This window comes from Sander lucioperca, chromosome 3 (genome assembly GCF_008315115.2).
Source record: "Sander lucioperca isolate FBNREF2018 chromosome 3, SLUC_FBN_1.2, whole genome shotgun sequence".
Taxonomy (NCBI): Eukaryota; Metazoa; Chordata; class Actinopteri; order Perciformes; family Percidae; genus Sander; species Sander lucioperca.
The window spans coordinates 637,702-663,713 of record NC_050175.1 but is presented as its reverse complement, the minus strand read 5'-3'; the positions used below and the strand labels follow the sequence as shown (position 1 = coordinate 663,713).

The following is a 26,012-nucleotide window of genomic DNA, read 5'->3' as shown; positions in this document are numbered from 1 at the left end:
GACTGTAACGGCACTGTAGTGGCACTTTCTACCTATATTTAGAGTATATTTGTGACATCACAACTGTACGGAAGTCCAGACGGCTCATTTCAAGGCACAGTTTCTAAACACGGGCTGTGTGCATTTCTCTGTGGATTAAGCTATTTGATACTTTCACAGTATTTATATAGCACCTCGTCCTGCTAACAAAATCTCACTTTTTACAATATGGGACCTTTAATGTATATTTCATATCCACAGCCAGTACATTTCTTCCTTCTATGATGAACAAAGCAAGAGTCAGTGGTCCATTTCACTCACACACACACATTTTATTGGGAGGATCAGTGGTGTTAGGTTTCGACTTTGTCACAGTTCCAATCAAAACAAGCTGACTACTGAATCCATTTTACCATATTGTGAAGGGTGTTCATAAAGGCGACTTTCAGGGGGGGGGGCTCAGTTACAACGGATATTACAGCCGTCTCTGAAATAAACAGTGACTTGATATTACAGATGTTTCAATAAATTGTGGTGCAGGGCTTCATCTCTTGGTTCGGGAAAACCAACAAAGGTTTCCCAGCCGTTAATCTGCTTGCCCTCCTTATTCCAACAGCAGTACCCGTGTTTATCTGTGTTTTGACCTTGGTCTGTCAGATTCAATTTGGGAGGCAAACTGTTTTGGTTTGCCTGGAAAAGGTGAAACTGAATGGAGCCTGGACACTTTAGAGAAAGAGAAGAAAATGATTGGGGTGAAGCTTTTTCTGGCTTGCAAAGAATACCATTCAATGGTGAATTAATAGATTAGAGGTTGATCCCTCCAATGTATCTTTCTGCCTGCAGATAACACTGTAGAGAAACCTGAATCCACACTCAGTGCCAACATACATCAATGATTCCATTTACATCCCTGGGTGATACTGTATTTGAGGGCAAGGATGAAACATGCTTAGCAAAGGAGCCTCAGCAGTATTACTGAGAAGGGGTCCCGACAGGTTCCAGGGTCAGTGTGTCTCTCAAGGTTGGAAGAAAGGGTAACTGTAAATAAATGATGAATCACATCCAAACACAAAGGACCACAATAAAAGGAAAAGGAAAACTCACATTATAATGGGTCTTATTTGCCAGATTTTGGGTTCATGACTGTTCAGTCCTTCCAGAAAAATTATGAGTTTTTTTGTGATTGTTGCGGTCAAAAATCCTTGATTATGCGGCGCGTTTTCTTAAAAAATGCGATGGAATATGCGGGATATTTATGCAATTTTATGTGATGAAATTGCGGGAACTTGCAAAAACTGCAGTTTCATCATGGCTTCATCTCGGGGTTTGCAGCTTTTCGATGATGTTCACGTCGCGTAATTACGTCGCGTAATTACGTCACTTCATAACGTTCTCATGGCAACAGGGGAAAATGGCTGCTCTTGTGTGAAGTAAACGCAACATTTTTCAACTTTCTGCTAAGATATATGTGACTTTTTTGCAACGAAAATGTGGGGATTATGAAATCATGCAAGCCCTGCATATTTTGCGCGGAAATCGGCAATTTATGCGGCGAAAGTGCAGCGTATTTGAAAAAATGTGGCCCCCGCATAAATATGCGGACTTGGGTGATTATGCATTGAATTATGTACATAATCACGTGTTTCTGGAGGGACTGACTGCTAACTAAGTTTAGCTGTTACTTCATTAGCTTCATTTAGCTTCATCAGGACCATTGCTCTCCAAGCCAGTGGAAGGGCCATGAAAACATAACACCAAATTTCTTTAAAGCTGCTATAATTCATATTTTGATATTAACAATGGCTCACATGACTATGTGTAATGTGAAAGGGGTCGTTCATAGTGTCAAAAGAATAATTACCCGATTGCAGTTCCCCTCAGCTCTGCAGCGCATTTGAGCATCTTTTTACTTCCTGTTTTGGTTTTACCAACTTCGCAACTTTACCGTTTGGTTCAGTCTCATCATCTCATGTACCTCATTTCCAGCAGCAGCAGGAGGCAGCTTTTTTCAGCGAAAAGGTTTAAAAACTCACTGCACGCTACCGGCTCAGCACCAAATGACAGAAAAAGTTAGCCACGTGCTGATGAATGTAGTGAAGCTTTTAGCAGCTACTGTAAAGAGCCAGATATTTCCCTCAGGAGTTGGTGGAGACCAAAAACAGAACTAAAAAGAGTGAATATTAGACTTACATTCATCAGGTAGACAAACAAAACTCTAAATGAATGCTAATGTTTCTTTGTATCTGCTAGATGAGCAAATAAGCAACTGTTTACTAACGAGTCCCTCATATAAAAGGTGATAATATGTCAGGGTTATATTGTTTGTTTAAAACAACTTGTTTTTACTGCCCCCAAGTGGTCAAACATCTTTTAGTGCAGGTTTAAACAAAGTTTACTTGTACATCTTTAATCTGTTTGAATAGTAACAAATCATATCTATTGACATAGTCCCTTTGGTTCATTGTAGCATTGCTACCGCATGCTTTGTTTTGCTGAATGGCTTGTTCATGTCATATCTAAGGACGTCAGCAGTATTCATGAATTTATATCAGCTATGAACATTTTACTGCAGATAATTCTTAAGAATAAGGCAGAATAAGACTGTATTAATTTAAGTTGCAGGATTTTGAACACAATCGAGCAAAAAAAAATAAGGCCAAGGAATTATTTCCATATTGGTAACTTTAACCAACTGCTTTGTCAAACTTATGACAGCTTTTCCAACCCTAACTTCTCTCCTACTGTGTCTGTGGAGTTCAGCAGAGACTTCCTCATACGATTCTTCTTTTTTCGCTCTAAAGTTCCTTCCCTTTGCCTATTTGCTATTCACTTCACAGCGAACTCCTACTACCGCTTTGAAACACTCATTGTTATGGGGAGCAGGTTTGCTTCTCTCCTGCACCTCTTATTTTTGTTTTGGAGTTGACTTCAGTTGGAATGGCTAATATCACATTTGTAGCAAAGGAGCAAGTCCTATTGAACTGCACTCTTTTGCTCCCACACTGCTTTGCTATAAAACACTCCAACTTTTACCGTGTAAGACACTAACTTGTTACAGCTCCCGTAAACATTTGTAAAATTTGAAACAGTGAACTGAGTTCACACCTTACTACTCCATGTGTTCTTTGTTATGAACTGCATTATTCAAAGAGTTGTTTTGTACACTGACTCCCCCGGCAAACCTCCTCTCAGGAATTTATACAGCTGTGTTTACTCACCTCCTGTATTTATGCGCTCCTAAATGTGCCTCTAGAGTATGATTTCCTCTGAACATTTCTTCACAATTGTATACTGTAGGTACATTACTGTGCAATCTTTTGTATATACTGTAGATATAATTTTTTTCTCATCAACCTTTTAGACGCTGATATCTGGAGCAGTGGTGGAGCAGTTGGACTTCCTGCGTGTCAACGAGACGGAGTAAGAGCTTCCTCTAGCCTTTATGCTTGATTTGTCCGCTGGCAGGATATTTAAAAAAGCTCATTAATTAAAAAATGAATGAAATAAAAAAAGTTCACTATATTCCCTAACAAATATAACAATGATTTGTTTCAGATAGGATATGTATACAATCTGTTGATTATCTTGTAGTTAAACTACAGTATAACTGACATTAAGACTCAATTTTAAATGTTTTTATGATCAATAAATCAGTTTAGTGGAAAATATCAGAATGTCCAGGAATGATGCCTGCAGTATCTTGTTTGTTACTTCAATTCTGAAAATGTTTAAATTAGAAAAAGCAGTGCAACAACTGCATACGGTCTACTTACAAATAGTGTTTGTGTGTGTGTGTGTGTGTGTGTGTGTGTGTGTGTGTGTGTGTGTGTGTGTGTGTGTGTGTGTGTGTGTGTGCGTGTGTGTGTGTGTGTGTGTGTGTGTGTGTGTGTGTGTGTGTGTGTGTGTGTGTGTGTGCGTGCGTGCGTGCGCGTGTGTGCGTGTGCATAGGATCCCCGAGTTTAAGAGCTTTGAGGAGCTGGAGCTGCCGAAGCACTCCAAGGTAAAGAGACAGACGAGCACGCCAAACGCCTCCGACCTGGAGCAGCAGCCAGAGATCAATGTGGACGAGTGGCTGCAGAAGCCCACCAATGAGATCATCCAGAAGTTCCACGTGAGTAGATTGGCTTTTTGCTTTTTTAACTGCCACTCTAATGTAAATAGAAGGAGTAAAAACACATTTACAAAAAACAAGTTTCATTCACAACAGAACTACAGTATTCTGTAAGCATTATATAAAACTATCATGCTAATCAAATGGTAATATTTTAACCAAACATAAGTAATGATCCCATACATTAAGGAAGCCCATTTTCCAACAATCATCAACACGATTGCAAGGTGTAACTGTTGCTGTTGTAGCAGCAGTATCTTCCTTAACAAAGCTTGCAGAAGCAGAAAAACCTACATGTGTAAATATTGAGAAGTGTTCCCTAGGCTTGGCCATGTATTTATAATGCATTACAAGAAATACATGTTGGTAGTGTTTGCAAGGATAAGCTGGTTAAGAATCATGTCCTTGTCACCGCGCTTGTCAGAGTGGCAGGTGAACAGAAGCGTCTGGCAACTCAATGCGTATTAGAGGAGACACTTAACTGTCTGCAGCCATCCGCAGGTAAACAGTAGGAGTTATCTGGGATAAGTCTGCAGCCTGGGAAATCCTCCATTCAACACTGTCGAGAAAATGCTCAAACAGGCTGCAGTCTTGCCAGAAAATCTCAACTTCAGTCAGATTGTACTTATATTATACATTTGTTAACAATTTTAATGTGAAACAAAAATGATCATATTACTTAAACCATATTCTTATTAATCAATCCAACCCCAGGTCTGCCTCCTCCTCAGAGAATGTGAAAGGTTTGCCTCATCATTATCCTCTGTGTCCTCATTGTTCCCTCCCTGTTGACTCATTGACATACCCCGCTCCTGCCAAGGCTCCCTTGGCCACCTGTCTCCTGTTTCTTTCTAACATCTTATAAATATGTTCAAACATTGTTCCTCAAGGCCAGGTTTTACATACCACCAGCCACACGTCTGCTCACATTTGCCAGCTCTTCAATCTGGCTCTGTGCCTGAATATTTGAAGTTTTTGGTGTGTTCATCCGGACCTCAACCCACGCCTTCTACAATTCTGACGTGTTGTCTCTGTGAGGAATTCAGGATACAAGTCTGACTGACCAACTTTGTTGTGTAAGTAGTCTCGCATTGCCAGATATATCTCCACGGCGCTGCAGAGGAAGGTCTGGCAACAGAAGCATACACTCCTGGATAAGAGGAAAAATGCTCTGGGTTGTTTGCATTTCTTTAAACCAATCTCAATCGACTTGGGCGGCGCTACGCTCCGGACGCAGCGAGCGGGAAGGAACTTGTTTTGGTGGAACATTTGCAACCCGCAAAAGAAAAAGCCACATGAAGTTAACTGTTCACACAATACAGTAACGTGAGCTATTTAAATTAGCTGGATACATGGTAAATGTAATTTGCTCGTACCAGTGTATCTCCGTGTGTATTTTGTCCATAGCACATCCCTGCCAATCGCCCCCAAAACGTCCCAGTTAGAGAGGAAATGCCATAAACAGATTATTTGTATATCTTTACAATCATTCCCTGAACGAACCGAGCAGGCCTACCTTGTTGCACGATCCAAATTGTCCTTAAAACTTGTCTTTTTCACTGTGTAACGTTGCTCAGAGGTTCCGGTTAATGTTGCTCAATACGACCACAGTTTAGACTTTAGACTTTATTGTCCCCAAGGGGAAGTTCTTTGTCACAAACTGTACGTTATGGACAAAGCACGCTTACAGAAAAACAGGAGAGTGCTGTCGCAGCAGAGAATGTGCGGAAATTCTTAGTAAGTTATTGTTCATGTGTTAAATGTAAACACAAAGAAAACGGAAAGTGTGGAACATCCGGCGGAACTTCCGGCCGCACCGGAACTCTCCCGTAAATGACCATTCGTCGATATAGACTATGTATTATGTGATATATCACATGGAACACTTTTTGTTGTTGTAATGAACACACTGAAGTTTCCTTTGTAATTAAGTCTGTTTTTGATTATTAAAGCATGTTAGCGGCCATATCTAAGCTACCAAACATAATGACCACTTTAGTTAATTCAAGCAATAAATAATTTACCCCAATAGTCCTCTGCTTTATTTTCCATATTTTAAGCACTTTAAGGCTGCATTTTTAAACGAGGCAATACTTTAAAAACATACCCATTAATACCAGATTCGCAAGATTGATGAAAAAAAATGTATCTAACATTACTAGTTTCAATACGACTTGTTAGTGCTTACTGTCAGATTGTACTCATATTATACATTTCTTAACAACTTTAATGTGAAACGTAAAAGACCTTTATATTACTTAAACCATATTTTTAATTAATCAGATTTGTTTTCAATAAGGATAAACAAATCTCAAGTCCACTTCCAACTAGTCCACCTGCCTCCTCCTCAGAGATTGTGAAAGGTTTGCCTCATCATTATCCTCTGTGTCCTCATTGTTCCCTCCCTGTTGACTCATTGACACACCCCGCTCCTGCCAAGGCTCCTTTGGCCACCTGTCTCCTGTTTCTTTCTAACATCTTATAAATATGTTCAAACATTGTTCCTCAAGGCCAGGTTTTACATACCACCAGCCACACGTCTGCTCACACTTGCCAGCTCTTCAATCTGGCTCTGTGCCTGAATATTTGAAGTTTTTGGTGTGTTCATCCGGACCTCAACCCACGCCTTCTACAATTCTGACGTGTTGTCTCTTTGAGGAATTCAGGATACAAGTCTGACTGACCAACTTTGTTGTGTTTTTAGTAGGGGTGGAACGGTACATGTATTCGTATTGAACCGAAACGGTACGGGCGTCTCGGTTCGGGACATGAATTTACACGGAGAATACACAGTATAAAAATAAATAAAACTCGCTCGCAAATAAATTAATGTAATGTGGAACTACTGTTACATACGCGTTTCTTAGGGACACCTAATCTGTAGCCCCGCCTTAGCTCTGAAGCTCCCAAGCTCCGCCTACATGTCGAGTCGGTCCAGTGAGTCCACACCAGAGCCATGTCTTTCTCTATCACTCTGGTCCACACGAAGCAAACTAGTCCCTTCCATATACAACCAAACACGGATGTACTGTAGCTGTATCCCTTCTCGCCTCGACCCCAAATGGCTTCCAGGCCCATTTGCTTTGCTTTTAGCTCCGCCGTTAGCTCCGCCGTTAGCTGTTAGCTCCGCTGCTAGCTCCGCTGTTAGCGTGTGAAGCTAACGCCACAATTCGCCGACTGCTCTGTGTAACCGAAGCTGCTCTTTTAACACCCCTGCTCTGTGCATTCAAATATGAGAGCAGCGCTTGTCTCCCATATCACACTACTAGCTGATTGTCTTATTTAGTTTACAAGTTCCAGATGGAGTCTGGAGATGATGTGGGGTAGCCTACTTATTGTTTACTGTTTACATCTTACTTTATATGCTTCAGGCTGTTGCAGCTAGCTCACAGGAGAGACTGGATGACACTAGGTGGTACAGACTGAGACATGCACAATAAAAAAAATTGCCTTCTGCATTTTTGTTATGCTTTTCCCTTCATTGTACCGAACCGTGATGTCTGAACCGAGGTATGAACCGAACCGTGACTTCAGTGCACCGTTCCACCCCTAGTTTTTAGTGATCTATCACATGCATCACTTCTTTTTTTGTAATGAACACCCTAAAGTTTCTTTTTGTCATTTAAGTCTGTTTTTAATTATTTAAGCATACTTATTGAAGCTACCAAACAAAATAACCACTTTTGTTTATTTAAAGCAAATAGAAAATAATTGACACCAGTTGTCTTCTGACATGCTTAAATATGCTTTATTTTCCATATTTTAGGCACATTACAGCTGCTATCCAATTTTAAGATAGAGTTGATAACGTTGAAAAGCTAGCAGGATTTGTCAAACCCAAGGGGGTAAGCCTCTCCTCGGACCGCGAACCTCCTATGGCGCCATTTTGATGCTACAAAGCGATCACCCCCCTTTAGCATTCCATTGACTGCCATTCATTTTGACGTGACTTTGACAGAGAATAACTTTACATCTGAAGAGTTTAAAGACTCTATTTGTCCATTGTTTATTTCTAAAGAAACACGACAATGTATAAAAGGCTCCATTACCTTGTATCTCACTTTATGGCTCCGTGGCAGATGTTTTTATAAAAATAGGCTAACGATTGGGTCATAACCATGGGACTTACTGTCTCATAGTAGAGGAATTACCGTATAGTACAGGAGAAGTGCGCAGGCAGTTTCGTCTCACATTAGCTGTTTAAGTTTAATTATTAATATTAACTATCATTTTAGTGATCAATAATTAGCCTGTGTCTATGTTATCTCCTTACATATACCTACGCTCTCCGTCTCTGCTAGATTGGGAATGATTGAGATTTCTCTTGGCACAGCTACCAGAAGACTTCCAACTTTCAGACAGGTTGCTCACGGCACATTTACGTCGTCTCTCTCAGTTGGAGGCTGCGCAGTAACGCTCAGCGCTCACCGGAAAAGTGCTTCTAACGGCCTTCACTGGTCTCCGTCCAGAGCAACGGGATCTGTTGGTCCATTCTTATATACAGTCTATGGTCTAACCCCTCCCCCTGCCCTCAGGGCTCCATCCCACACACTGACGTGCACAAGACATTTCTTGAAAACAACGAATCCACCCCAAAAACAAACAACAAAAACATCTACAGTAGACTTGTAGTAACTCTGACGTGCACTGAGCTCAGGCTCGTACGTGGGAGGGGTAGAGGATGCATTTCATTGGTTCTTTCCAAGCGGCCCTCGAGGCAGTGATTGGTGGGCGTTTTTACAGGATTACAGCAGATACAGATGATGGATCTTCTTCACTCATTTTTCAGAGCCCATAAGTTATGTATTGCTACTGGGGTGTAAAGACCATCTCAAGCAATATATAAAACGTGTATGTTGGAAATAGTAACCAACCCTGCCTTTAAATAAGGCAAGACTTTAAAAACGTGCCCATTATTACCAGAATTGCAGGATTGCAGACAACGATGGTCTAACAATCGTAGTTTCAGTACTGCTTTTTAGTGCTGATTGTGAGCACATAATACTGTATTGAATGCATTATATTATATACTGTATATATAGGCCACATGTATTGCAATATTGTATGCGTAACCAGGCTCATCTTCCTGTGTGTGTGTGTGTGTGTGTGTGTGTGTGTGTGTGTGTGTGTGTGTGTGTGTGTGTGTGTGTGTCCAGGACTGCGACTGCTTGGCCAGTCAGGCTCAGCTTGCAGCCATCCTTCTTAGGAGAGAAGGACCAGACTTCCTTGCCAAAGATGGTAAGCACACTCTGAGCGAGCAAGCCTGTAGTCGAGACAAGTCTTTAGGAGGCTGTTGTATTGTGGTTTTAAATGTGTTTTTTTAATGTCTGAACACATACCTATTTGTGATTCCAGAGAACCTGAGTGATGAACTGGAGAGACTTTACAGAAGAGCTGGCAGCAGAAAACTTTGGTCTGATATTCTCCCACACAAACACAAATACTTAAGTGCATAAACTGATTGCAGACTTCCAGGCTTTTATTTAATTCGTTGAGCTTACACTGCGATTAGTCCAGTCATTATGGAATCCAAATATGAAGAGGGTTACCAAAAGGGTCTAAAAACATAAACTCTACAGATGCACTCAGGACCAATGATGCCTTCTAAGATGGTGACATCCAGTACATTGGTATTTTATTATGTTGAATAATTTAGTGTGAATGAAAAGGTTGGGAATTTATGTTGGGAGCATTGTTTACTCCCATGTTTTTTTGTTGGCTCTCCTTAACCGAATGACTTGTCTCCAAACATGTTCTGTTTGTTGTCCTCCCAAAATCTTGTCTCATGTTGACACTTTAATCTGGCCGCACCATAGGCCGGCAGTGCGCCAAGCTGCTGCCATTATCAAGAAGTTCGCCAGCTCTATGGCTCCTCACATCACCACAATACTGGTGCATGGGAAACAGGTAATGTTCCGGCAGAGATGGACTGAAGACTCTGCATGTTTACTCTGGCTAACTTGAAAGCTCTGTTAGGGTCAGCAAATCCTACTGTACTTTGTGATTCCTCATAACCAACCCACCAACCAACCAACAGAGAGAGAGAGAAGACTTTTCTATGTTCAAGATTTGGATTTTTGACTGAAAATGTCTTTCATTTCTACTCTTTTATTACCTTATGTAAATGAGTTAATTGAAATGTAGACATACACTCAGTGTATGTAGCCTACATTTTCTGGAAGGGCTAAATACAAATTTAAAAAAATATTTGTAAATGTGTAAAATACATTTAAAAAATATGTATGAAAACCTTTAAAGCTGCAATGGTTAGAATGCAAAAACACGCCAGAATTTAAGGTAGACTGAGATCTCTTCCCTTCCGGTCTACCTCTCGCCTCTTTGTAGCACGGGCAATGCATGCGCACAACAGCCAATAGGAACGCTCTCTCTCTCTCTCTCTCTCTCTCTCTCTCTCTCTCTCTGTCTGTCTGTCTGTCTGTCTGTCTGTCTGTCTCTCTCTCTCTCTCTCTCTCTCTCTCTCTCTCTCTTTCTCTCTTTCTCTCTCTCTCTCTCTGAAATGACCTGTGATTGGCCAAAGTTTCCCATGATGGCTAGATTTTCTGAAGCCTGAAAACAGAGCCAAGAGGAGATGCAGTAGTCTAGTTTTCTCTCAGACCACTTCAATTACAATATGCGGAAAGATAAGTATGTATGGGACTTCTGTCCAATGGCACTAAAAAATAAAGTGCCAACTACAGCTTTAAAGAAAACTCAACATCATTTAGGCAATCTTTTTTGTAAAATCAATGCTACTGTAGTGCTAGGTTTTGCTATCAAATAGGTCTTAAAAAGTGAAATCTAACTTCTCACAGTGATATTTCATTGACCAGTCGTCACCCTGGTAACAGGTGGTGTAATGCAGTAGCAGGCTAGTTTCTTAGCATCTTGCTAAAATGTTAACCAGCTAAAGCTATGTCTGGCTAAACTACCAAGTTTGTACACTCACAGTCATGAGTTTGGCCAAGCTAGCAGGTACATAGACTCAACAACTCGTAGTCAGTGTTTGCTTTCTCTCCATTAACCATCACAGAGGCTAGGCCCTCCTTTCTGCTCTTATGACCTACAACACATTCTCACTCTCCCATCGCGTAAAATACGGACGCTTGGTCATGTGCCTTTGCTGTTTGTTACTTACGCCAAAAGTCTCCTTTAGCGTCGCGACTCGACGTCACTTTTGACGTTTTGGGTCGGGACGTACCAACTGTCAAGTGGCACAAGAACGGGACAGTTAGGTTTAGGAAAAGATGGTGGGTGGGATTATAAAATCCACGTTTCAGTGACACGCGGGACAAGAACGGGACACGAACCCCAGTCTCCTGGGTGAAAGTCCAACGTTGTTTGACCCATCCACCACCCCAACCAACCTCCCTACGCGGCATTTTTCATACTACTCGCTACTGTTGTTGCTCTTAATACTACATCATCTTACAGCACCGCGGTTGCACTGCTGCTCTGCCCGGTGTGTTCCATAAAGACGCTAAAGGGTGAATTTTGCGTAGTATCTGACGCTGAGAGACACTGCCCAAGTGTCTGTATTTTACGAGTCTTCATCCACTGCAATAAGGCTGGCTGTATACTCCAAAGGAAATAGAATGTGGCTCTTGGATATGACGCTGTATATGCCTTTACACTCACGGTTACTCCAAGTCTGTTTCATCAAGGGCATCCATGCTAGAAGGACAAGCGTGGTAGTTGCTACGGGAGAAGACACTGTTTGCAAATCTATCATAAAGTAATATTAAAAGCTAGTTTGTCTCGATGGAGGCAAATGTACTCAAAAGTTGACAGTCCTTCACATTGTCAGCTCTACCAACATGTAGATAATTGTATTTTTCGCTATCATAATAATGTTTGTTTTTCTTGCTAACTGGTAAAAAAATAGTACTCATACTACAGTGTATGAGTACACATACAGTATGTCTGCACAGACCGCACACAGTGATGTGGGACCTAGATTAGGTATTCCAGTTTGTTCATTGGCACACCATTATTAAAGTTCCGTAAAGCGTGAATCTGTGACTCACTTTGGAATCGTGAGTCCTAAAAAAAGTTTAGTGTAGAGTAGCAAAGAGTGGTAAATAAAACGTTTGACTGGCAAGCCGTTGCCCACCGTTCCAGTCCAACTAAATATCTTTCTCTTTTTGATCTTTGATCCCAAAGCTGTCAAAATTTTGTTTGTGGTATACTGCTGGCGTTACTCACCTAAAATTGACTTTCTGTTTTGTGCCAATTTACATTACATTTATTTAGCTGACACTTTTTTTTCTAAAGCCACTCAGCTTCAACCTGACTGACATGACAACTTTTATTATATGCTGTTTTATTAATTAACAGGATTTTAACATCGAGAGATTTGATTATGCCATAGAGTAAAAACAAAAACAAAAGCCTCAAGGCTGGTCTCCAACGTGCTGGGAAATGGCATCAATACTCGGTTCAATTTACTTTCTCATTTACCTGACATGGGCCAGGAAGTGAAGCTTGAAATAGGTTCCCCAACAAAGCATCAGTGGAGTGAGACCACATCATGCCTTTTAAACGTTACGGCTTTGTTACGTTTTTATTCATCGCCTTGATAGTTCTGCAGGTTTAAGAACTAAATAACTACACACACACACACACACACACACACACGTGTGTGTGTGTGGAGTTATTTAGTGTAGCATATAATAAGAGGAGGTCGTATTTCAGTTGATTGTATTCATTAATTACATTATTTCATTTGTTTACTGCTTCTGTAAGGGGTGGCTTCAACTCCATGTGTGTGTCTATAGCAACCCTGGCTGTGGGCTAATATGTGACCATTCTGAGTGTTTATGTGCTGCTTTTTCCTCATAGGATTCCTGCAGGCAAGAGGATGCAGTTTGAAGGCTGTAGTGACTCTTGTGAATAATGAACTGAGAAATGAGTGAACATTAAAATATTTTCTGGGAGGCCAACCTTTCATTTGGGCGTTCAGTAGCTAAATCCAATCCATTCATTAGGACTGGGACTAACATATTTAGTCATATCTTACATGGTAGAAATCCTCAGCGGATTTCACGAAAATGTTGGGATTATTTGTCAATTTCATTCTGATGTTTGGATAGTTTTTTATTTTTATTTGGGGGCATTAAACTGCTATGATAAGAAAAGAAAGCAACTAGCAATGTCACCTGGGGACAGATTCTATGAATTTCTAATAATGCCTAATCAAATGTTTGAGCAATGATACCTTGTTTGCCTACATTCCATTATTTATAAGGCAATTATTGAAAATGTTATTACAAGTTGTACGTCACATACAGTGTATATACATGTGTATATATATATATATATATGTGTATGTGTGTATATGTTCTCTACTGAAGATCCAGTAAAGTTAAGGGGTTTGGATCCTTACCCCTGTAGTAAAAATGAACAAGATGTAGTCTGTTAAAGCCCGAGCTGTTAGTTGTTATCTGTCATGATGTCAAGAGTGTGCTTGTGTCTTTTCACCCACTAGGTCTGTTGTCCGTCTTGCTGCCAGTCTCTTAACTAAGATAGTGGACAGCCTTGCCCCCAGTATTACTAGTGTTTTAGTGCATGGCAAGCAGGTAAGTGGACACACAGACCTTAGTGCCTGAGCAGATTACTATATCTATCCCTTTTGTACAAATGACTTTAGGTTATGTTGGGGAAATGGAATGTGGGGATAATGATTTTAATGTTCACTGATTAAAAGAAAATTGGAAATACATTACATGAATATAAGCTACTCATGCTGTCATCCTATAGGAATTACTTAGTCTAGCTGCATGCTCATATTCCTCACCACAGCTCACCTCCATTGTGTGTGTATCTAAGCTGTAGTTGTATGCAAGGCTGCTCCTAACATGCACCGTGTCCACGTTGTCTAGACACACTCCATGTGCTGATTGATGTATTTTGACCTGGGAATTTGCCTGATGCCACTCCCTCGCGCTGGATTAGATTCGGTGCATCATTTCCTGTCAAGTGTTACTCAGAGATTAGCCTCCTCTCGAGAGTGTCATTTATCTCGCCTCATTTTTACCCTTTTGAACAGTTTTAGGCATTTCATTATGCTGAAGAAGCTCAAGGTGGGAATCTGCATATAGATTGCTTACCGGATGGAATGCCCCTCTCAGCATGGTTGGAAAATCTGATTTGAGATTTGAGACGGCTGTGTTCCTCTGCTTTCAATAACAGCTCAGGTGGAAGAAATAAGAGGCACCACCTCCCATTTCAGTCGATTCTGACTCTAGTTTTGATTATATTTCTTGTCAATAGTCAAACTCAACAATGTATTTCCCCTTCGTCATTATCAGACTTCATTTCCAGCTCCAGGCTGTCCTTTCTTAGTTAGAATCACTTTAGATGTAAAGGTGAATGATACATCTTCAAAGTGCTGAAGGCAAGGATAAAAGTGTGTACTCCCATCAGGAAGATTGGCTAGGTGTACTTTTCATGAGATGGCTTTCAGGAGAAACAAAATACAAAAAGAGTCATCTTAAGATCTGTAATTTTTTTCCTACTCACTTATATGTGGCTCTGGGAGAGGAGGCCAATTTTAGAGTGATGGAACAAAGATACTCGCAGCAACCTTGGAGGAAGTACTGTGTGTGCACATGCCAGTCTACGCATGAACACACTTTCTCACACAGACACACACACACACACACACACACGCACCTGCATAGACACATATTCACAAAAGCTAAGAAATATCACACACAATTCTTCTGAACCTTCTAACTCGTGGGTTTGGTGTGGGTTCTTTTTCCCTCTGTGTGTGTGTGTGTGTGTGTGTGTGTGTGTGTGTGTGTGTGTGAATGGCCTGTGATTACCAGGTGACCCTCGGCATATTCGGGCAAGAGGAGGAGGTGATCTCCAACCCGCTGTCGCCAGGGGTGATCCAGGGCATCATCTACAGCAAGTGCTCCCCTCAGGGTGGGGAGCGGGAGGCCGTTCTGCAGCAGGAGCTGGTCATCCATATCGGATGGATTATCTCCAACACCCCGGAGCTGTTCAGCGGCATGCTCAAGATCAGAGTCGGGTAGGACAAAATTCAGGTTCAGGATGGTTGCAATGGTGCCCTAACAACTCTTGTACATTTAGTCATACAGTATGTACTCTTTGCTGTAATTCTTTTTCAGACCACTCAACAAAACATGAAGAACTCAATAAGTATTAGCATCAGTTGAGGCTGCATTTTCTTTTCTTTTGTTTGCCGATTAAAACATCTGGAACACCTAGCTCGAATATCTGTGTCCATACAATTCAGGTGTTTTTTTCTACTCTTGCTTATTCGTCAGGTACATTGTCCTCTTCTCTCAGAGTATTTATAAATGCCATTGCTTCCTCAGACTTTTCAAAAGACAGGCAGTGTTGTTTATGGTTATCTCAGAGTGACAGTATAATTTAAGCCATAATTCTGTATCCCGAACGATTGGAGCTTCTTCCTGGCCTTATCAAAAGCCTGTTGTTTTCTCAGAGTTCTGCTTGAGAAGTCCCGGAAGAAGGAAATCCTGCTGCCTCCAGCACTCAAACTCAAATCACAGTAGTGATGGAACCTCACAATCCTGACGTGGGGATAAAGCTTACGAGACTCGGTTCCTTTCCCCGCTAACCCCGACACTCGGTGCGGCCGCTCCACTGGATTTCCCCAGCCTTGGTCGACAATGCAAGAACATTAGGAATCCATGACTCCCTGAAATGTATTGCCAAAGTGCCCTCTAAAGATTCTGGCAAGCCAATTATTGTACAATGTTTTTTGCATCTGCCTCGGTCCTCCTGGTCATAGCGACGCTCCTGCAGCGAGGCCATTTTTCCAGCTTTTTCCAGGTATTTTTGTCCTGCACAGCTGAGATCCGTGTGTTTTGCAATTCCTTCGGTTGGTCTCCAATTCTTTTGTAGGAAGGAGTCAAACTTAACTTCATGTTCACTTCTGAGATGTTCGCCGTAATTGTGGCCAAGTCCTTGGTCATCACTGGGCTTAGCAGTTCCATCTCTGTTGTCTCTGTGACGCCGTCTTGTGCTTTGTCAGAATTGCTAGCCAAGGTATTCTTCTTTTCCTGAGCCTTTTTAGCAGTTTTGAAATAAATCATAAATGTGGGAGTTCACCAGTGGTGTAGCCTACGTGATACGCAGGTATACACAGTATACCCATTAAGAAATCTCCAGGATTTCCATATATCCACTTAAAAATGTGCATTTGATACGCAACAACATATATTTGTGACAGAACTTTCACTTCAGATATTTGTATTCACAAATACAGCGTCAAGTAATGTGACAGCAAACTAAACTAACACTGCAGAACATGCAGAGAGACTTTTCTCATCCTTCATCGACCCACTCCTCGCTGAGTGCAGTGCGTAGTTTGTGCGTAGCAACCGGACCCAAATGCTCCGCCTACACTCACACCAGTGTCCTCTCTTCACCACACATTTAAGACAAATATAAGTAGCCTATTTTATTTTGTCCTTGTTGCTTTGGGGTCAACTTTTGGCCCATTCTGAGCCAGGAAAAAAAAAAAAGTGGTACAGTATACCCGCTACAATACATTAGACTACACCACTGGAGTTCACACCAAGGGCTGTTACTCGGCCCTCCAAATGAACCACAATGCACTGCTCTTGGAAGTGGACTGAGACTCAATTTTTAAGTGTGCTCTGCACTAAATGGATAAAAGCTTCTGAGTTTGAACAAATTTCTCCTGATACGTTTGGTCCAAAAATCGAAACCCAATGTTGAAGGAAGTGTTGTAAGATCAGGTAGAGTCACAGTTCTGTTCCATCAGCCTACTTAGACAAACAAGTCGGTCTTTGACTTTTTCTTTGACTGTATAAAAAATGAAAAAGGGTATTACCTTTGTAAGAAACTTTGACACTGTGAAGCAAAGAAAGGACACTATTTTGAACACGTTCATCCTTGTTCAAACAAAGTTACCGCCCCCATGTGAGCTGTACAGGGTTCAATTCTGAGGTGGTTAACAGCGTACGTGTACTGTGGATCTCCAGATGGATTGTCCAGGCCATGAAACATGAGCTGAAGATCCGGGCGGGAGACATGCCCCCCCAGGACATCTACCAGCTGTCCCCCAGCGACATCAAGCAGCTCTTGCTGGACGTCCTGCAGCCACAAAACACCGGCAGGTACTCTTCAAACACACATTCTCACTTCATTGAGAACATTACCTGTGCTTTCTTATCCCTTATTACTCACAAATCTGCCTTTGAAAACACAGTGTTGTTATCTTAATGCATTCACGTGTTGTATAATCTTTTTTTAGTTTTAATTATGTTATCTTCTGTCTTGTCCATATCTTATTATCTGCTGCTGCCGTAACCCAATTTCCCCCATGGGAATCATTACATTTTGATCTTATCTAATCTAAAATCTAAAAGACAAGTCTATCAACATTATATTTCCCCAGTCTCTAAAACTCGGTTCAACAGTTTCCCCCTTGCTTTGGCCCCAGGTCTTGGTTGAACAGGCGTCAGATCGATGGCTCTCTGAACAGAACCCCTCTGGGCTTTCATGATCGTGTGTGGCAGATCCTGGAGAGGACCCCCAACGGCTTTACGGTGGCCGGGACTTACCTCCCACAGGTACCTGCCTCCCCTCACACTGCTGCAGGGTGAATACTCTGAGCAATGCTGGTTAAAGGAGACACTGTGTATTGTGTGCTGATATACAAACCTCTACTGGTTATAGAAACATGTATGCCTTACAGACACAGACCTCTATGTTTTGCGGTCTTTTAAAGAGTACTTAAATTCTGTGGCTCGTATTTATGAGTTGGTTCAAGTACTAGTGACAGGGTCCGCCAAAATACTTTCTACAAATATGGACCAGATACACAAGAAATCTGGCCACAATTGCAGAATGGAACCTGTGCTGATAAACACAGATTGATTGTTTGAGTAATACAAAGTAGCTCATCAATTTAAAGTTGTCTCCATTGAACATGAAAATGATTTCTTTGTCTTTGGGTAATGTAACTTGGTCTGTTAGTGTGCGGGTCTAATCGAAAGCATTCAGCATAATTGTTATTTGTTTAATCACTTTTCATCATCATAGTTTTTATTTATTATCAGACAACAACAAAAGTTAGTGATGTCATTCATGGCATTCCCCTTTCCAATAGGCCTTTTTCACGGAAGACATTTTGACATTTCACAGTAGGAAAATCACAGGTGTGAATAGAAAGACTAAGGATGGCTAAATTCCATTTAGCTGCTTCAGTTTCAGGGTCCCGGTAGTGAGCATGTTGGCTCACTGTCATACTGTCATGGTTTACTGGGACAGTGTCTGAAATCACTCATTTATTCATTCCCCACTCCCTATTTAACATAAACTCAATAGTTTAGTACATTTCAGTATACACTGTAGATACTACAATAGACACGTATACATCTCATTTATTCATTGGTAATGAATTAGTAACACCTGTGCTTTCCTACTATGAGTGTCATGAACCAGCTCATAGTTCCGACAAAATAAGGGAGACCGCGCATAATTAAAGATTAAATTAAAACCAATTTATTCAACCCATATTAAATAATTCTTCAAAATGTGATAAAACATGTATTTCAATAGTATCAGTAATGTAGTGAGTGTATGGAAAGCAAAACAGAACCCAAAAGACAACCAAACCAAAAACAACCCCTGCTGGCTGTTAGGACAGAGAGAGAATGAGCTTCAACTCCAGCCATCTTAAATAGGAATCAGGAGGAGTGGATTCAGGTGTGGCTGATCTCCTGCCACACCTCTGCCACTCGGACTGCCATCTGAACAGCTGCACGGAAAAATACCAAGAGCCACACACAGAGTGGGAGGGGTCGTCACACAAGTCAAAATAGGCCTGTTCAAGATGAGGTGCGCCTCGCCTGAAAAGTGAACGGGAGCAGGCGGCGGCAGCAGTGAGCGGTGACAAAGAGACGCGGTAAAGTCGGACAGTTTCCAGCCGTTTCCAGCAGCCTTCAGGCTGAACAGGAAGTCACAGAAACACTTGCATCCTGTTAGGTCCGATTCCGATTTAATAAAATGTTATCAGACCCATATATCAGCTTGTACACAGTCTCCAGTTGTTTTTATTATGACAGAGTAGCTGTCAAAATGCTCTACATGCAATCTGTTGCTGATGTTAATAAACAACAGACTGTAGATGATCTGTAATCAGACCGGATTTAGTCCTAAACATCACTATCAGCCACACAACATGTTTCCTGTACAAAACAAGCCTTTAAATCAGACAAATAGCTATTAAAATCCCTCCAATTCAAAAACAATTAAAGGTTTAGATAAAACGTCATCATGTTGAGTCAATTCTGAACCAATCCGCTGTTAGATCAGCTGAGCAATAACCTCACGAGATCAAGTCGGCCGCAGGTTTGAGAGGCAGGCAGCGCAGTTGCTTTCCACCGACTGCAAGACCCAGGCGTTTCCCAGCATTCCCCTGGGTAACCATGTGTGCATGACATCAGAGCGAGTCGGGATTAAATCAGACACAAATCTAGAAGGCTGTGTAATCTTTCCGGCATGCATTGGGCGGCGATCGATTCTGCACAGACCTGGCTCATCTCGAATGAGCCTTTGTTTGCAGTGAATGCCTATTGGCTGGCTGTTCACGGCTTCATCTATTTCCCCATAGGTTTACTCAATGATATCTATTATTTGAATAGTGTGCAGGATTTTGCCGGTACACAGAAAAATAGATGATGAAGTGAGCAAAGCGCCTTTAGCAATGTGTTTGGTTTCATGTACAAGTTGTGATTATATTAGCTATTCCCCAAAAAATCCTCTTCTGTATCATATAATGACATTTACTTCATTAATTGTATTTTTTAAATGCACTGACAAATCCTCCAGTTCTATATCTCTTTAGCCTGGTTGACACCAGACCATCAGTTGTAACTGAGAGTGGGTCTGGGCAAGGTTCATTCGCAGCTCATTTCCAAAGGGGCGTCACCAACAGACGCCGCTCAAATGCCTCTGGGCGCAATTGGATAGTCCTTCAACCAATCAGACCAACGATCAGGGTGACGTAGCAGCTACAGCAGCATCAACAGGTCGCTGCGCTTCAGTAGCCGTCATGTTGAATGTAAACAAAAAGCTGCTTGCCGTCGCTGTGCTATCGTCATCGTGTAAAGCCTGCCTCAACGGTTGTGATTGGTGCCTCGATTTGGAAAAATTGGAAATGGGCTTGAATGGGCTCTTGGCCAGACGGACTTGCAGAGCTAATCTCAAATTTACCGGAAGTTCGTCAGGGTTTTCCCAGGCTAATATCTCTTTAGAATCTTATGTCAAAGTTAGAAATGCCAATTGGCACTAAAGGAAAGGACACACATCACTGGTATTCTGTTCCTCAGAGCACTTGTTTTGTTAATGTATTAGCAAGTGTGATTTGCCAATACTTGAAACAAAAATGATATTACACAGCATGATGCATGCGTTTAGAGTCAACATCTAGCTAGCTCGCAAAGGCAAAGAAGGAGAATGAATATTTATTGCAACAAAAGAAAATAACAAAACCTCAAGATAAAAAAATTAAGTGAAGTTGATATTTAAGTTTCTTTTTTAAACTTACCTTTCCTTTGATAAAACGTATGTTACTTGGGAGATTATTCCTTTAAAAATAGCTCTGTATGTGATAGTTTTTAATCTAATGATTGACAGGTTGTTAGTGCAGGAGAAGGGAAATCCCCACAAGTCTCTGCCTCTTTTGTGCTCGAGATGATTCAGTGTGACACTTTAATCAGGACAAAATAATTGAAAGGAATAATACCGCCCTGTGATAATGTTATACTGCTCACAAACACACCCAGGATATACACAATGATCATCAATTTACAGCATCCAGCAGCTGCCATGTTTGTTCACGCTCACATGACCCACTCTTTTCTGTCATACTTACTGTCTCTCTGCAGCAACCGACACTGTCTGACATGACCATGTATGAGATGAACTTCTCCCTGCTGGTGGAGGACACGCTGAAGAAAATCGTCCTGCCTGAGTACAGACAAATCATAGTAGAGGTAACCACCAAAGTGCACAGATAGAGCGGAATCGAATCACTTAAAGCAAACTTAAATCAAATTAAACGTTATGGATTTGTACTCAGCATGACATTGACTGGGCTCTCTTTATTCCGGCATCAATCACATATATCTGTTCAAGCACTGCAGCTTGCTGCACAATCAAGCAGCGAGGATATTAAGTGACTCCACAATTCGCAATTCTTTATTGCCTGTCCATTTTGTTTTAGGATTGGTTTTAAGATTCATTGTGATTACAATAAAGTGAGGTCTAGACCTTTAAAAAAGTTAGTTTCTGACTAGCCTTGTCCTATCTCTACCATGTGAGTAGTTGCTGATGGTGGTGTCCATCGTGCTGGAGAGAAACCCAGAGCTGGAGTTCAGCGACAAGGTGGATCTGGACGATCTGGTCAAGCAAGCCTTTAATGATTTCCAGAGGGATCGCAGCCGCTTGGAAGGCATAGAGAAACAGGTAGGGCCCTATCTAGCACCCAGCGCAGCGCAAAGCCCAACTCTTACAGGGAGGTGTGTTCAGGTGCATTCTTGGCGTATTGCTATCTTGAGGCAGCGGGAAGTGATCGCGCCATTGACCAAGAAAAACCTGGTCTAAAGTCAATAACGTAGCATTTTATTGTTATTTTAACAGCAACTTAGTAAAATGGTCCTAGGCTCGTGCACAGCACTCGCACACTATGCTTGTTACACACACAGGGACGCACAGCAGCACACACACAATGCAAAAGATAACAAGTAAATATATTACGGTGCAAATCCTCCATCATAATAGCAATGCTCCAAGGTCCAAACGCGCCTGGCTTTTAAAGGGAATGGGAGATGATCTCTGATTGGTTGATTGCATGTTACGGCCAAAACACACCTCTGATAAATGAAGACACTAAGTACAACCCTTTAGAACCATGCGCCCGGCGCACGGACCCTTTTTAACATCGTCAAACTAGCAAAAGTGGATTTGTACACGCCCTAAACGCACCTGCGCCAGGCGCTTCATGCCGTGCTCTTAGATCATTAAAATAGGGCCCGTAGAGTGTCTTCCCTATACCATGCTCATCACTAAAACAAAATATTACTCCGCCATTTCTATTTTAACATTCCAGTCCAGAGTTGAATCAAAAAAACTGTTTTGGAAACATTTGTATTAATGAAAATACATCACGAACCACGGTGAAACACACAAATGCTCTCCATACAAAGCGATATAAAGCGATTCATCGGATTAATTAAGTCTCATTATACAGCGCCCTGGAGTTCAGCTGTGCCGGTCCAGTGAGTCGGTGACACAGCGCTAATTATAAATAGCCTACATGTAAAGTTTGTAGACATAGTAGCTAAAGATCATCCATGAAAAAAAATATTTTTTCAGCAGATATTATTAGTTAGAGATTAGTACAGATTAGTTAGTGGTATTAATTCCATTTGGGAAGTCCACTGAGTTCTACAAAGCTAACGTTAGCTCACGATGGCTGGCTAAGGTTGACTCAGCAGGAAATCCTCAATGTTGTTTTTTTGTTGCTTACTGTGAGCAAATTGCCCCCACAATATGAATACAGTTTAATTACAGCTTTGTATTGTGTTGGTGACCGTTGTATATATAATCACAATATTACACTAGAGGGTGTGATTTAACGTCATTATTGGCACTTTAGTGATGCTTACAGACCTCAGCGCTTGGCATTAAAGCCTCCCGTGTACAAATGCTTAGTTAAGTGATATTATAACATTTGAATGTGACCTGTGAGTGTCAGCCGCGATATTATCTCATTGATGTCAAAGTTGATGTGCTCCCTAAACTCTGAGCTTCTGTTCCAGCCATACACTGATACATTAGCCAAAGGGCTAGCCTAATTCAACTGTATTTAAAAGCCTAACAGAGACAACCTGCCATCCTCCAATTCTTTATTACATTTGTGAGATATGATCCTGCTAGGATTGTTTTACTTTCACGAGCACTTTTTAAAAAAAATCTTCAAAATACTTTTTCATCTGTGTCTCTGCCAGGATGGCATGGAGGCATTCTACAACACCCCACCGGTGGGGAAGAGAGGCACCTCCAGCTACCTGACCAAGGCTGTTATGATCCTTATGCTGCAGGGGGATGTCAAGCCCTGCAAGGATGACCCGTGCTCTGTTAGCTAGATTTACAACGCTTTGAATCCTCAGCCCGGCCTGCTACAGTGTAGTCTTTAAATGGTTCGGCAAGGTCTACTGAGTATCCATCACATGTATTCAGAAGATAACCTCTAACCTATCCTATCCTCCCTGCAGCAGGACTCTACCCACTCCTGCAAGCTACATTTGCCCTGTACTTTGCCCTTTACAGCTACAGAAGCTGTAAGCAGAAGCCTCAATTGGTGTAGATGAGCATGTCTGCAGTTTACTCCAGTCGTTAAAATACATCCAGCAATCATGTTTAATATAAAACAAAAATGTTAAGAATTATCATCAGGTCCTTGTTGATTTTACCTCTACACATTTTTGTGCAGTATCCTAACTGTGCTGTGTAAGATTTTAATAGTTACCGTGATTTGCTCTAGTTTTTTACCATTGGTGGCTAGTCATGTCAAATGACACATAACTAGCTAATCACATACCGTAACTAGCTAGCTGTTCTGTTATCCTTTACCTGAATGCTGTAGATTAGCATGTCTGCACTGTGTTCCAAGGGTTAATATACTATACGTCCACCAGTTGTGCTTAACTCACTAGCACCTATAGAACCTTGCACATCTTGTTGTTGCCAGAGTTCAGTCTCCCAGCTGTGTAGTGTATTCAAACTCAAAAGTGTTAATAATGACCACAGCTGGCTAGCTATGTCAAAATGGCACCCAGCACCTATCTACTGTTATCTGCCCTTTCTCCAAAAATACGTATTTTCTTAAAAAAAATAATTGAAATAAAATTAATTGAAGGAAAAAAATCACACTGGTGATAATAGTTTGGGGTTAGCTTATTTTATTTTAGCATAAACACTGAAAACCGGTGGGGGGGGCTAACCTGGCTTTGTGCAAAGGTAAAATGTTATGCTAAATTAAGCTAAGCTAGCAGGCTGTAGCTTAATTTTTTAGCATACAGACATGAGAGTTGTTTTAATCTTAAAAAAAAAACTATTTCTTTAATATTTGGTTTTGCTTAGAAATCCAAATGTACAAATGTTTTGTATTCAGGCACTTAAAAAGAATGCAACTCTGAGAAAAGAACAATGATCTTAGATGTAAGCTATACTTCACCAGCAATAACCTATAGCTTTTACATAGTCAGTACAAACTCATGTTTTATCATTTGGGGTTCTCAAATTGATGCATTAGGCTCCCAGGGGCATTACAAATGTGTCACATATCACCAGATATAAAAAGTGGGTACTTCTGCCATTTTTTCATATATGATCCATCAGTATTTAAATGTAAGACTCTTCATCTGGTTATCCTCATCTAAACCATCTGTGGGGCTTTGGCATTAGAAGGTTTGAGAACCACTGCATAGAGATATTTGGATTTGATGTGAATTGCAGTCTATTCAGCTGAAGTATGGTGTTTGGTGTACTATGTTGAGTTTCTCTTAGTGGAACACTGTGTCCTCTTACCTCTATGCATGCACAGTCTGCCGCATGACGATAGGTCCTGTTTGCCATAAGCATTGTGACGGTTTCTCTGAATGTTATAGGCTACAAAATAGAGTTTGAGAGGCCTGTTTTGCACAGTAGAGCTCCGCATGACAATGACTACTGCTCATCTAAAGTCCTGGGACTGAGGAACCTTTAGTTAATGCTGTTTTGTTGAATGTGGGCAACAGTAAAGACTGCTGTCATCCTTTGGCAGAAATGATTACAAAAATTCACTTTGACTTATTTTAAAGCGTGCCTCTCTAAATATCATCACTGTGATGAATCCGCCCAACCTTGTCACTTGTGTGTGTGCGTGTGTGTTGTTTACCGTTGGTCAAAAGAAGTATTTTTAACTCAAAACTGTAGTTTCAAAGAATAAAGTTAACGTGGAAACTATAAACATCTCCCTCTGTGTCACTTTACTATTGTATGTTTTGCATTATGCAGCTGCTTCTGGAACATCTCCCCTTTTATTCTACAGTTAGACGAATATGAAATGTAGGCATACAATTACTTCACATGAAGAAAAAAGCTCTTGTTTTTTGGCTAAAACTGCAGCAGAAATGGAGCGTGACTGCTACAGCCCTGAGCGCTGTGTTTGGCATTGTATCGGATCCTACCAGTTACACCCACTTATGTTGCCCGAACCCCTTATCAATCTGCATCTCGCCACTGAGGCTGTGTGTGCTGTCTGCAACACTGACTAACTGACTGGCAGAGAGAGGTGGCTAGGTGGGCAAGAGCCAGGGGAGAAGATAAATGAGCTCTGCCTCACAATCAATATATTCAAATCAAGCTGCATGCTGCTGAGAGGAGATCTTGCCTGTCTTGTTTAATAAATCTCTTCTTCACCAAGAAGTGAGGGATCTCAAAAGGTTTAAAGTTGTTTTTATATCTATGTTTTAGTTTACTTTTGTATAGTTGATGCTAATTAGCTATACACCTTGGAATGTAAGATACAGGATCATGTTTTTATGTTATCTTAGAGAAACAATATCTCCCTTTAACCAGTAGGGATCCTTAAAAAGGGAACCCCACAGATGTTACTCTTACAGGTGGATTACTACTTATGCTGTTAAAACAACTGTAGGCTACAATATTCTGTAGCTCTCGAGAAAATTGCCTTGATGATGTCACCAGGGAGGGCATGACAAAAAGATGCTGGGAAGTGTAGGATACGTTGTTTTGGGAGCTTGACCCATACTACCTGGGTACAGAAAATCAGGATATTTTGGCCTCTGCTAAATTTTTTAAATAATCAAAATCAACAACAGCAGGCACT

General features: G+C 41.2%; 1 protein-coding gene across 3 annotated transcripts in view; it reads left to right on the top strand.

Annotated features, from left to right (window-relative positions):
* Positions 1-25,130, top strand: part of phkb (phosphorylase kinase, beta) — a 128,248-nt gene extending 103,118 nt beyond the window's left edge. For 2 of the 3 annotated variants that reach the window (XM_031309134.2, XM_031309152.2), the window contains 11 exons: positions 3,341-3,399; positions 3,928-4,090; positions 9,247-9,328; positions 9,446-9,503; positions 13,575-13,665; positions 14,920-15,125; positions 17,092-17,226; positions 17,553-17,682; positions 21,004-21,111; positions 21,443-21,583; positions 23,128-25,130. In XM_031309134.2, coding sequence (XP_031164994.1) covers positions 3,341-3,399; positions 3,928-4,090; positions 9,247-9,328; positions 9,446-9,503; positions 13,575-13,665; positions 14,920-15,125; positions 17,092-17,226; positions 17,553-17,682; positions 21,004-21,111; positions 21,443-21,583; positions 23,128-23,265 — 1,311 coding nt within the window. In that variant the 3' untranslated portion in view covers positions 23,266-25,130. Of the gene's footprint in view, positions 1-3,340; positions 3,400-3,927; positions 4,091-9,246; positions 9,329-9,445; positions 9,504-9,906; positions 9,998-13,574; positions 13,666-14,919; positions 15,126-17,091; positions 17,227-17,552; positions 17,683-21,003; positions 21,112-21,442; positions 21,584-23,127 lie in introns of all 3 variants that reach the window. The other variant, XM_031309142.2, reaches the window with a different exon arrangement.
* The last annotated feature ends 882 nt before the right edge of the window (positions 25,131-26,012 follow it).